Source organism: Varanus komodoensis, unplaced genomic scaffold (genome assembly GCF_004798865.1).
Source record: "Varanus komodoensis strain SLA01 unplaced genomic scaffold, ASM479886v1 scaffold151, whole genome shotgun sequence".
In the NCBI taxonomy this organism is placed as follows: Eukaryota; Metazoa; Chordata; class Lepidosauria; order Squamata; family Varanidae; genus Varanus; species Varanus komodoensis.
In genome coordinates, this window is record NW_025335443.1 from 38810 (window position 1) to 51844 (window position 13035).

Here is a 13035-nt window from a genome sequence, read left to right on the forward strand (position 1 = left end):
GAGAAGAAGCAAGAGTTTGCCAATGTTTGCCTGGCTCGTAACACTGTGGTACGGAGAACTGAAGATGTTTCATCTGATATTAAGAGACAGTTAGAGGCAAAAGGAGTGGAGTTTGACTTTTTTTCGTTAGCCTGTGACGAAAGCACGGATGCATCTGACACTGCTCAGTTATTGATTTTTTTGAGAGGAGTGGACAATGACATGAACGTGAGTGAAGAGCTATTTGACCTCCAGAGCCTTAAGGACCAAACAAGAGGAACAGATTTTGTTTCTGTTTGTTCCGTCGTAGATGACATGAAACTACCATGGAATAAAGTCGCTGGGGTTATTACGGATGGCGCACCTGCCATGGCTGGCGAGCAAAGTGGATTAACAACCCTAGTCTGTAACAAAGTCAGCGAAGAAGGAGGCAAAGCTATAAAGCTCCACTGTATTATTCACCAACAAGTTCTCTGTGCCAAACATCTGAAATATGATCATGTTATGAAACCGGTGATGAAGGCTATTAATTATATTCACTCCAAAGCCCTGTGCCACCGCCAGTTTCAACCGTTTCTACTCGATATCCAGGCTGAATACGGAGATGTTGTGTATCACAACGAGGTAAGATGGCTCAGTCGGGGGTCTTCACTGCAGTGCTTTTACTCTCTTAGGGAGGAAATCGGACAATTCTTGGCAAAAAAGGGACAACCGATGCCAGAGCTATCTGATCCTGTTTGGCTGGCTGATTTTGGATTTTTAGTTGATAACACGACATCTGAACGTGCTGAACACGAGCCTTCGGGGCAAAATGCAGTGGTAAGCCAACTGTATTCACATATCAAAGCCTTTGGGACCAAGCTGCTACTTTTCCAAAGGCACCTGTCACAAACGCAGCCCAATACCATGCATTTCCCATTGCTGCAGGAAATAATGACCAGTTTTCCACAGAACAATATGAGTGCGCAAATAAGGAGGTATGAAGCAGACATCTCATCTCTGGCTGAGGAGTTTCAACAGCGCTTTCGGGATTTTGCAGCTATTGAAAAGGAGATCATGCTTTTTTCATCTCCTTTCTCTGTGGACCCTGATGACGCTCCAGACCACCTGCAGCTGGAGCTCATTGAGCTGCAGTGTGACGCCGAGTGTCGCAGTCGGCACCAACAGCTCCCTCTTGTCAACTTTTACTGCCAGCTGGATAAAGACAGGTTCCAAGAGATTCGAACATTTGCTAAGAAAATGCTGAGCTTGTTTGGTTTGACATACTTGTACGAGAAGACATGCTCGGTTATGAACATTAACAAGAACCGCGTGAGGACGAGACTAAGTGACTTTCACCTGCGTGACATCTTGCACATCAAAACCACTGTTTTTGAGCCAGACCTGGCCTATATAATGCAGTCGAGATCTCAGTATCGCCCTTCACATTAGTGCAGTTAAGTTATTTGTTTAGTCTTTCATAAAATAGTTCATTTGCATTTAATGTTAATGGTTCAAAGAATGTCAGGCTGAATGGTCGGCCCCCACACATTTTCACCTCACCGAATCTGACCCTCCTTGCAAAAAGTTTGGACACCCCTGATGTAAAGGAATAACAGTTATCACAAACAGTACTGCAGTATGTGCGATTTAGGTTGTACCCCTGATGTTCAATATGGGCTTATTGTCCTATAAAAATGCTACTACCTCATCTCTCTGCTCGAGTTTGGTTCTTTCTCAGTCCTGTGGATCCAAGTTGCACATTCCTGGCTGGGCAGACTGACTGCATCCCTTCTTGGGGCTGGTTGTCTGCAACATCTGGATTAACATTACAGCAGTGCTTGTATTTTATCACTACTGGAATACTTTTATTGTACTTGATTGTGATTTTATTTGGCAAAGCACTCTGGGATTTCTTAAAATAAGAAGTGGCATGGACACCCTAGCTGATCATCCTGGGATCTGGAGTCGCACCTGGCAATTTTAACATTTTATCCCTCTTGTTAGTTAACCCTTCCTTGCCTTGTTGAGTCCCTAACAGGTTCAAGTTACAGTGTCCATCACCACATCTTAAATAGCCAAGTTTTAATTGTTTATTGTAAGAAATCATTCCTTTGCTCAACCCTGACTCTCCCACCATCACCTTCATGGAATGACCCCTTTTGGTTCAGGAAATTATGAGAAAAGGACAAAAAAATCCTTCACTTTTTCCACAGCATGCACAATTATACACCTCTATCATATTTCCTTTTCCTCGCCTTTCTTCTAAGGGAAAGTATCTTAGTGTTTTAGAAGCAGAAGCATTGCAGGGTCCCTTTGATCATTTTTCGTTGCCCTTTTCTGCACTTTCTCCAACTCTACAATATCCTTCTTTATTTTTAGGAACTCTGTACACTATATTGCAGACCTGGTTGCACCATTCTTCCACGAAGTAAAATATTAGACTCGTCCTCAAATTGCTGACACCACTTAGCAGCTGCAAACCGCAACCGCAAAGAAAGCTTCGCCTATTCGAACTTCCCTCGCTTGGGGCGGGCTTGCTCCTCGGGGCTTTCCGTAGCATGCTCGTGAGGAACTTCATTTCCCAGCATGCTCAGGGCGAAGGAAGGGAGAGGCGAAAGAGAAAGGCCGGCGTGCGGGTGGACGTAGGTTTAAGAAAACATTTCCAGGATCTGAAATTGCAAAAAAGCGGAGGCCGGGCTTATAATGCGTGCCGGCTAGACGCAAAGCGGGTTTTCCCGGGAAGGCGGATTTGCAAGCTGCCGCCCTGCGCGGAAGTTTCCTAACCTTGGAGCAACTGTAAGATTTTCTCGAGGTTGTTTTAGGCGGGCTTGTAAACGGCGGGGGTTGCGCAGAAATCGGCGAATTAAATCTGGTTGCTGTAGGCTTCCTATCCCCGCTCCTGGGGGGCATATTTCCTTTTCTCGTCCTGCGCTTTGCGTTAACGAAGGCTATCTCAAGCCAGCCTCCCCGCCCGCTCCCATGGAAAAATCTCCAGCCATTTTGAAGCGCGGGAGGGAAGGAGGGAAAGAATGGGCGCGATCCCAGCAAAATGCAAATTTTCTTTAAACTCCTAGTTTTTAAGGAAGAAGTCGGTAAGGGTAAGCTTAAATGGCTCACTTTAAAATCAAGTCTTAAAAGGGGTTTGATTTTTCTCGGATTATAAGCTTTGTTCTCTCCCTTCCCATTTCTCTTTTGGGGAAAAGGGTATAGAAATTTGCGTGGTGGGGGAGAATACGGTGAAATGTGTGCTGTTATTTCGCGAATGTAAACTTGAATTGCTATGCAGAGAACAGAAGGTGTTCCCAATGGCGTGGTCTTAATATGACTGCAGTATCGCCTTGCTCCAAGTTGAACTGTGTTGGTTTGTATTTGTAACCTTACCTAGATTACACCCGTTGAAATGAATGAGGCTCAAGTCATTTCGGAGGAAACATGCGGGAGAACTGGCAAATGACGATTTCAGAAATCCTTTGTGAGCGATGGGTCAAAACATTTGGCGAATCTGCCTCTTCCCCTGCAGCTTGGAAAAAGAGCCAGAGAGAAAGAAAAAGGGATACCAGGGAAAGGGGCAACTGCTCACTCTTGCATCTGGTCCTCCCACCACTGACATGTGTTCCCCAATGGATGACCCCAGAGACCATCTGCAGGGGTGATGGGCAACCTTTTTTTTCTGCCTTTTGACAGAAAATGTTGCTCACCACCCCTGTCTTAGTCTGTAGGCAAGCCATCACAGTGGAGTAGAAGGAACAATTTTTATACCCCAGTCCTGTATTTTATGATGCTAGGGCAGTATTGTTGTTCACTTGCAAAGTCAGACTCTTTGCAATGGACAACATTCCTCCAGGCCCTTCTGTCATCCACCTTCCCCCGGAGTCCACTTAAGCTCACGCCGACTGCTTCAGTGACTCCATCCAGCCACCTCATTCTCTGCCATCCCTTCTTCTTTTGCCATCTATTGTTCCCAGCATTAGGCTCTTCTCCAGGGAGTCCTTCCTTCTCATTAGGTGACCAAAGTATTCAAGCTTCAGCTTCAGTATTTGACCTTCTATACAGGAGTCAGGGTTGATTTCCTGTAAGAATGACTGGTTTGATCTCTTTGCAGTCCAAGAGACTCTCAAGGGTCTTCTCCAACACAGCAATTCAAAAGCATACATTCTTTGGCACTCAGCCTTCCTTATGGTCTGACTCTCACAGCCATACATTGCAACTGGGAAAACCATAGCTTTGACTGTATGAACTTTTGTTGGCGGGGTGATGTCTCTGCTTTTTAGTATGCTGTCCAGATTTGCCATAGCTTTCCTCCCAAGGACGGTATTCAAACCACAATTTAAAAAGTCATTTGGTAAGCTGCTGACTGGGTCACATGACTTGACTGCCATTTTGTGACTGACTTCAACTCTTCTGTGAAGGGGAAGAATAAAACTGGATGTGGGAAATCAGGATGCTCAAAAAGTGGATATCCTTATGTCAAATATTAGGCAACGCACATTAGCTTATTTTCTGTTCACTTACAAAGCAAGCTTAAGTGCATCATTTCCTTCCCAGTCCTAGTGTCTGAACCTGTAGGGTTTGAGGTTTATTTTTATCTTTTTTAGGGATGACCTATTTATTCAGGTGATCTGGTTCCTGGGCCCTACAATGACCATATAGAACTTGTAAGGCAAGCTACCCAAGTGTAAATAATCCTAAATTACAGTTTAATTATAGCAATTAAATAAAGCAAGTTGTAGCTTCCTAATCTTTCAAAGTTCTGCCTTTTAGGTACTGGCAAAGCATCTTGTAGAATGAACTGGCATTTGTCTAGTCCATGGGTCCTCAAACTACACCCCGCAGGCCGGATCCAGCCCACCATGCCCATTTATTCTGCCCACCAGAGGTTTTGGACTTGCCGCGTGCACACACACACCCATGCACTTGGAAAGGCGCCAGCTTGCTCACAAGGAGATCGTTTTGGACTCGCTCGGAGAAAATGATCTCTGCGCCCGCCTGCTTGTGCCTTGCTACGTACGCCCCCCCATCCGGCCTGCACCCCCCGCCAGCACCTTTCAACTGGCCCCCTGCTCAAAAAGTTTGAGGACCCCTAGTCTAGACCAAGAGCACTCAGACTTTTAAAGAGGGGGCCAGTTCACTGTCCCTCAGACTGTTGGGGGGTTGGACATAGAAATACTTGACGTGTGGCATCCTGCATCAAAATTTGCATCACTATTTATTTTTCATGAGCAAAAATGAGGAGGAGAGATGGAGGGGAGCAACTTCTGAATCCGCTAAAAATTATGATTTTTATTTTAAAAAATATAACACAGGTTTAAAAAAAAGAGAGAAACTCACTGAATATCCACTAGGTCCTGCAACCCAGGTCCATCTCTACAAATTATGTCTTTGCATAGTTTGTAAAGATGATGATGATTATAACATTTCTATGCTGCCCCTTGCCGAAACCTCGGGGCGGCTTACAACACGATAAAATACATTGAAATACAATAGCACATAATAAATTACCATTAAATACAAAAAATACATTGATTTACAAATATAAGATTAAAATTATCAGTATAAATTAAGTAAATAAAAATATAGGAGGAGAAAGAGAAGGAAGAAGAAGTTGCCCTGGCCAGATCATATGTTTTAACAATTAAAATGATGTTTAAATAAAAAGGTCTTTACCTGGCGCCGAAAAACCAGTAACGACGGTGCCAGGCGGACCTCTTTGGGGAGTGAATTCCATAGGTTGGGTGCCACCGCAGAGAAAGCCCTCCTCCGAGTACTTACTCTCCTAATTTCTTTCATGGAGGGTTCCCGGAGAAGGGACTCTCCCGCAGATTTCAAAGGGCGGTCGGGCATATATGGACATAAGCGCTTGTTCAGGTAGCCAGGACCCAAGCCATTTAGGGCTTTATAGGTCATAATCAACACCTTGAATTGGGCCCGGGCTTCAATGGGAAGCCAGTGAAGCTGACGGAGGACTGGAGTCATGTGAGCATAACGCCCCGTCCCCGTCAGCAACCTGGCAGCTCTATTTTGCACCAATTGAAGTGTTCGGACTGTCTTCAGGGGAAGCCCCACGTAAAGCGCGTTACAGAAGTCTAGGCGGGAAGTCACCAGCACGTGTGTCACCGTCGCCAGGCAGTCGTACTCCAGGTAGGGGCGCAGCTGATTAATCAGCCGAAGCTGAAGGAAGGCGCTCCTCGCCACTGCTGTCACCTGAGCTTCCAAAGAAAGCTCCAGGTCGAGGAGTACTCCTAAGCTGCGGACCTTATCCCTAAGAGGGAGTGTTGCACCATTCAGGACCAGGTCAAATCCACCCTCTCCGAAACCCGATCCGCCAACCAACAGGACCTCCGTCTTGTCTGGGTTGAGTTTCAGTTTATTTGCCCTCATCCATTCCCTTACCTCAGCCAAGCACCAGTTCAGCACAGCCACTGCCTCACCTGGATTAGTGGAAAACGAGAGGTAAAGCTGGGTATCATCAGCGTATTGATGATTCCGCAGCCCACACCTCCTGATGACCTCTCCCAGCGGTTTCATATAGATGTTAAATAGCAGAGGGGATAGAATGGAGCCCTGTGGTGCTCCATGGCATAGCTGCCATGACGTAGAGACATGGTCCCCCAGCACTACCTTCTGGAATCGACCGTCGAGATAGGAGCGGAACCACTGCAGAGCAGTGCCTCCAACCCCCAGGGGGTTGCAGGACTTAGTGAACATTCAGTGAGTTTCTCTCTTTTTTTTAAACCTGTGTTATATTTTTTTAAATTAAGAAGCGTTTGCTCCGCTCACTTGGGCTGCAGCAGAAGCCCAAGATGGTGCTGCACCACCCACCCAGAGGGAGAGCACGACATGAGGGAGAGCCATGAGGGCACCCCACTTCCGAGCCGGAGGGAGGGCCCCTTGCAGGTGCTCACCCGGCTCCAGGAGGACGGAGAAGCGGGTGCGGGGTGGCTCTCCCGGCCGGGAGAGGCCTGCTTTCCGCAGGCCAAGGGGAGGAGAGGGACTGGGCCATGGCCGGGCGAGTGGGGTGCCTCCCGCCTCTCCCCAAGTGATTTACCCCCCTTGTGATACACTCCTTTTGGTTATCAGCTGAATGTGGTTATGGACTTGAGGGCGCTGGAGATGGCAGAACTAAATACCAACTACCAGCAGCTGGAGCATTAGGGTGGCGTCAAAGGATTGGGAGGTGGGCCCTCTCCCCATGGGTCAGCTGGTCTGCCATGGGGTTGGGGTAAAGGCCGGGGAGCTGAGAAGCCCTTTGTTCCTCTTCAGGGGTCCTAACCTGCTGTACCTGCTGAAGACTCCCTGTGATGCCCTGTGTGCTACAGCCCTGCGGAAGGTAGATATTCTGTGTCTGGACTAGAGGTGGTTTCGCTTGGTTGTTCTCGGGTTGCAGTGGCACAGCAAGACCCCGGGATTGTGGGGTGCTTGGTTGGCTCTGATCTGTAAAACCGCTGCTTCCCAACTTCCCCATCATGTGCCCATTTTTGCCCTGTTTTATCTGTTTTAACCCTAGCGTTTTATCTCCCTCTCCCCCTGTGTTTTATCCTTTTAATAAGCTTGTTTTATTCCCCATGCCTGGGTGAGAGTGTGCTAAAACCAGCCTCTGGTCTGGGCACTGAGGGGTCAGGGAATTTCTAGGCGGGATTTGGCCTAGTTGGCCCCTGGGAACAGGGAATCCCTGCGGGCTTTCCATTACAAGCATGGCTTATTTGCAAGTTGCTTTTTGCCCTTGGAGCGCCCTGGCTTGTGAGGAGAGTGGAGGCTTTCCATTTGTGTGTGAAAATTTCTCCCTCTCAGATTGGCCTGTTTTGGCATGTAACAAGAACCTAGAATATGGGTTGAATCATGGATTGTTGAATTCTGTGGGCTGTTGTTACATGTGAACCCTACTGTGTGGTTTAACTGTGGATTATGAACTATGAACAACCCAGGAAGACAACCCATGGTTTGTTAGCAAGTTGTGAACTGTTGCTGTTTGTGACTAACAACCCACAGTTAAACCATCATGCAGAGTTTGCTTGTTATGACAACCTATGGTACATTAACTCATGATGCAGCCCATGCTCTGGCTTCTCGTTATGTACAAAGCAGGTGAATGCTTTTAAGGGAAAGGGGCAAGGTGCTTCTTTGGGTCATGTACATTGCGGTAGGAATCGGACTTATTTTTTAAGCATTTTCCCCAGCGGTCTGTTTCCACTCTTAACATGTCCTTTTCCTTCTTTCCTATCTTTCAGAAAACTCTGCATCTTTTACTATCTCCCCTTTGCAGGGGGGCTTTTTAAAAAATAAGCTGGAGCTTCTGAAAGTAGCATTCAAAATACCGTAGGAGCATCCTGTTACTAATTTAACTTATCCTCAGGGTCAGAGCCTGGAGAAAGATAGGTTTCTGTTGTGCACATAGCCTCCAATTCTAGAAGCAAGACGTAGACATGGAGAAGAGCTTAGAGAGCCCTGGAAAAGTCCCACGCATCGTCCAGGTGATGTACTTCAAAGGGCTGCCAAGGCAGTTCAGCCAACAGACAGACATGGGGCTGCCCCAGCAGTGGGAAGCCCAGTGGCAAGAATTCCTGAAGACGCTGCAGCCTGCTCATGTGGGATGGGGGAACCCACCCATGGCGGATACGGTGCCCTGGGATGACGCGAAGGGATTCCTGGCTGCCTTCGAGCAAGTCGCCGAAGCCTGCCGGTGGCCCCGCGAAGAGTGGGTGGGGCGGCTCCTGCCTGCGCTGAGGGGTGGAGTGGAGCAGCTCTTTTGCAGGCTGGATCCCAGGGACAGGGGGGACTACTTGAAGGTGAAAGCAGCCATCCTGCGAGCGGATGCCATCAGGGCGGAGGCGCGACGCAAGCACTTCCGGCAGTGCTGTTACCAGGAGCTGGAGGGGCCACGTCGGGCTTACGTCACGCTCCAGGAGCTGTGCCGGCAGTGGCTGAAACCGGAGAAACACACCAAGGAGCAGATCCTGGAGCTGATCATCCAAGAGCAGCTCCTGGCCCTGTTGCCGCCGGAGGTGCAGAGCTGGGTGCAGGAATGTGGGCCGGAGGACTGCATCGAGACGGTCGCGTTGGCAGAGGATTTCCTGATGAGTGGCCGTCGCCGTCATGCAGCCAAGGCATGGGACTGGCAGGTAAGATATTGCTAGTTAATACTGAATTAGAAACTTAGAAACAGAGCGAGTCAGAAGGGGTCTCCTGGGCCATCTAGTCTGACCCCCGGCTCCAGCCAGCTCCACTCATGACATGCCCACCATGTGCATGTCCAGCCTATCCTTGTGCACCCTCACCGATTGTCTCCATGATTGTCTCCACCTGTCAGATTGAGGGCTGGTAGCTTGCCGGGGAGAAAACAACCCAATCTTCTCCTGCACCTTTATCAGAAGTCCTGTAGGCTGAAATCTACTGGTAAAGATTTTTGTGAGTGCTGGTCATTAGCTACAGATGGCGGTTGTAAAGCAGGTTGCTTGGCAATTTTAGAATCCAGACTTAATGGTCTTATTGGGGGCCACCCCGTCTTTAGTTGGTCCTGTGTATCACTTCGCTTATCTTAAACCGTGTTATGCCAGTGCTGCTGCAGTTTCCCCCTGCCCCCAGCATTTATTTGGTCGAGTTGGGGGTCTGAGCCTCCGCCCCAAAGTCCTGCCTTGATGGCACCGCTGCTTCAGATCAAACTCCCATGAAAGCTCAGGAGGGCAACTGGTGGCCCTCCAACCTGCTGCACAACTCCCATTATCCATTTGTCTGTTTAACTTCTTTGCCACCCAGTAGCTGAGCCTTTCTGGGTGCTTCACAACAAGCTATTATAATACAATCTAAAATACACTATATTATAACACATCATTTTTAAAAGTTGCAGTCCAAATTTAAAAGGCACTTAAAATTCCAGTAACTTAAACAAGAAAAACCTTGGAACGTGATTAAGCAACTAACAAAGCCCCAGTAAACTAGTCACAGAGAACAGTTTTAACTTTGTGCCAAAAAGCTAGTAAGGTTGGCTCCAAGTGGGTCTCAGTGGGGAGCTCGTCCCATAACTTGTGGGGGCCACCACTGAAAAGGCCACCAACCAAGCCTCCTCCGGAGGTGGTGGCTGCAGGCAAGCTGGCTGCTGCAGCTTCTGAACAGACTTCAAGGGCAGTCCCATGTAGAGTGCATTGCAGTAATCTAGTTCAGACATTTCTGAAGCAGGATACTGACCCAGAATACCTGAAGGAACGTCTCCTTCCTTATGTGCCCTCACACCCCTTAAGATCTATGGGAGAAGCCCTGCTCCGGGAACCCTCTCTAAGAGAGGTTAAAAGGTCATCAACTCGGAGTAGGGCCTTCTCTGCTGTGGCACCCAGACTCTGGAATGTACTCCCCAGAGAGGTACGCCTGGCGCCAAGTTTATACTCTTTTCGGCGCCAGACCAAAACCTTTTTATTTAAACAGTATTTTAAAATGTAACAGCTTTTAAGTTCAGTCGCTCCGTTTGTTTTGTGATTTATTGTTTTGTTCTGTTTTATTATTTATTGAAATTGTTGTTTTAATTGTCTTTTTAAATATTGTAAGCCGTCCTGAGATCTTGTATAATAGGACGACATACAAAAGCTTTTAATAAATTGATTGATTGATTGATTGATTACCAGAACATAAATTACAGAGAGCCAGCTGTCTCCGTTGCAGCTAGTGGAAGGCGCTCTGACAAAGAAGGCCCAAGGAGCACCTCAAGCTAGGAAGCTGCTCCTTCCAGGGGAGCGCAGCCCCATCTAGAACAGGTTGGCTCCCCTCCATCTGGGCAGAAGCACCACCTGCTAAGAGCACCTCAGTCTTACCTAGACTGAGCTTATGCTTGTTGGCCCTCGTCCATCCCCTGGTCTCAGCCAAGCACCGCCTGTTGAAAATGAAGAGGAGAAATCGAGCTGCATGTCCTCCGCATGCCAGTGAGAGAACTCCGGGCGACATCACTCAGTTTTCTCACAGAGAAGTTAAATAGCATGGGGGATGAGGCTGCCCCTGAAGAACCCCATATTGGAGAATCCTCGGGGCGCAAAAACACCCCGCAAGCACCAGCTTCTGGATCCTGCCCGCCCAGCAGGGGTGGAGCTAGTGCATGGCAGTGTCCCCCACTCCCGACACAGGCAGGTGCCCCAGAAGGACACCCTTGTTGATGGCCGGGTTGGACGAACCCCTTTGGAATCCATCCCTCCGGATCCTGTGACCTTCCTCCCGTACACGGCCTGGTTGTGCAAAGTGAGCCGAGCAGAGAGGAAGTCCACCAGTGGACTGCCGAGGGGAGAAGTCACCCCTGCTCCGAATCTCGCCAATCGGTGAACGGGTGATGGCAAAGGGGCCACTTCAGAGCTCTCCCCAATCAGGTCGCTATCCCCATGCCCGGCTGAAAAAGACCAAATCTGGAGCGTGCCCTGGTACATGTACTGGGCCGAGAACATGCTGGGACAGTCCCATGGTTGTCCTGGGGTCCGTGAAGTCCTGAGCTGCCCCAGTTCAGGTGCCTTCAAGCATGGATGGTAACATCCCACTGGACCAGCAGTCTGTTTCTGTTCCAGAACCATGCCTGAACCCCGACTGAAATGGATCCGGACATGCAGTCTCATCCAAGAGTGCCTGGACCTGGTTGACCACCACCTGCTCAAGAACCTTGCCCTGGAAAGGGATGTTTGCCACTGGCCTAAACTTGCTGAGTTCTCCTGGGTCCAGAAAAGGTTTCTCCCGTAGTGCTCTCGGCACCGCTTGTTTCAGGTGGCCTGGAACCACTCTTCCTCATAAAGAGGCATTAATCCCCTCCTTGGCCCAGCTGGAGTTGCCGCCTGCTAGCTTTTCTCAGCCAAGCAAGTGTTGTGCCTTACAGCTCGACAGAGGCGCTGGCATGCGAGGGAGGGCAGAAGCTCACAGTGAGGGTCGGGCATTGGAACAAGGGGATTTATACTTGGTGCCCAGGGCCCAGGTGGCCCCTCTGCAGCCCGACTCTGAGGCTTCCGAGCGAGTAGCCTCCTCACACCCTCACTCTGAGTTGTTTGAGCGGGGTGCAGTTTCCCTTCCTCTAGACTCTGGGGTGTTTGAACAAGCTGCCCCCCCCTCCCGCCTCCTGACTCTGAAGCTGCTGGGCAGAGTTCTGGAGAACAGGAAGACATAACAGGAAATTTATGGAACGCCCAACTCCAGAGAAGATTGCAGTGGTTAGACCAATTGGGACGGCAGGGGGGGAGTTTGTCCCACCCATGGACAGAAAGACGTGAGAGGAGATTGAGGTCCATGTGATCTTCAAATCAGAGTTCAGAAAGGAGGGGCCAACTGAGCTGAGAGGAGCTCATCGCCAGAGCTTATCTGTTGCATCATAAATCTTGTAGCAAATAGCAATAAAAGCCTTTAGTTGTATCGCCGACTGCTGTGTGAGTTAATTGGAGACGTGAGTTGCGGCCTCACAACACCAAGCACCTTGTCCGTATCCTTGAGCTGTGTTAACTGGAACTCATCCAAAAAAAAAAAAAAAAAGTGACCAGGCTGTGCTCTGGATATCTCGCCTGATTTTGCTGCAGTAACATTGGCGCATAAGTCCCGGCAGATACAGGAGATTTTGCCTGGAAGTTCCGAGCAAATATGTCGCAGCAGGTCTCAGACGGCTCCTGGGTGTCCTTGGGGCCACCATGTAGTAGGCACTGGGCAACCCCGGAGAGCTCCGCTGAGTGGCAGATGGAAGAGAGACTGGAGGCCTCTTTATGAGAAGGGATGGTCCTAGAGAATTCCCCTCATACCCTCCATTAGCTGTGCCGAAAAGGGCCCACGGGAACGGGGGGCCACAATTTCTGGAGGGCCACAAGTGGCCTACTCTTGAAATGAAGAACCATCTCTTAGACATATTTAAGAAAGTGTTCTCCTTTGAGATGGGGCAGCACTGCTTAAAGAAATCGTATTCTTCATACAGTTTCTGATGCATCCTAAGAGCAGTGGTTTTCAACTGCGGACTGGCAGATTTGCTGCCGGTCCGTGGGGGGGGGCACCTCCCATTTACTGCAGATGGGTGCGGGGGCTAGCTGTGCTCCACCACCTCTTCCTTGGCTGGCATTGCGTTTGCAGGGGGTATACCGGTGC

The 13035-nt window shown here is 49.0% G+C and overlaps 1 protein-coding gene across 10 annotated transcripts in view; it reads left to right on the top strand.

Moving 5' to 3' along the window:
• Positions 1–2549: 2549 nt before the first annotated feature.
• Positions 2550–13035, top strand: part of LOC123021011 (zinc finger protein with KRAB and SCAN domains 7-like) — a 33297-nt gene continuing 22811 nt past the window's right edge. For all 10 annotated transcript variants that reach the window (XR_006414240.1, XR_006414241.1, XM_044425383.1 and 7 more), the window contains exons 1-3: positions 2550–2757; positions 7222–7288; positions 8187–9077. Coding sequence is in view for 8 of the 10 variants with exons in the window: in XM_044425383.1 (XP_044281318.1) it covers positions 8382–9077 (696 nt within the window). In the remaining 2 variants the exon portion in view is untranslated. The remainder of the gene's footprint in view (positions 2758–7221; positions 7289–8186; positions 9078–13035) is intronic.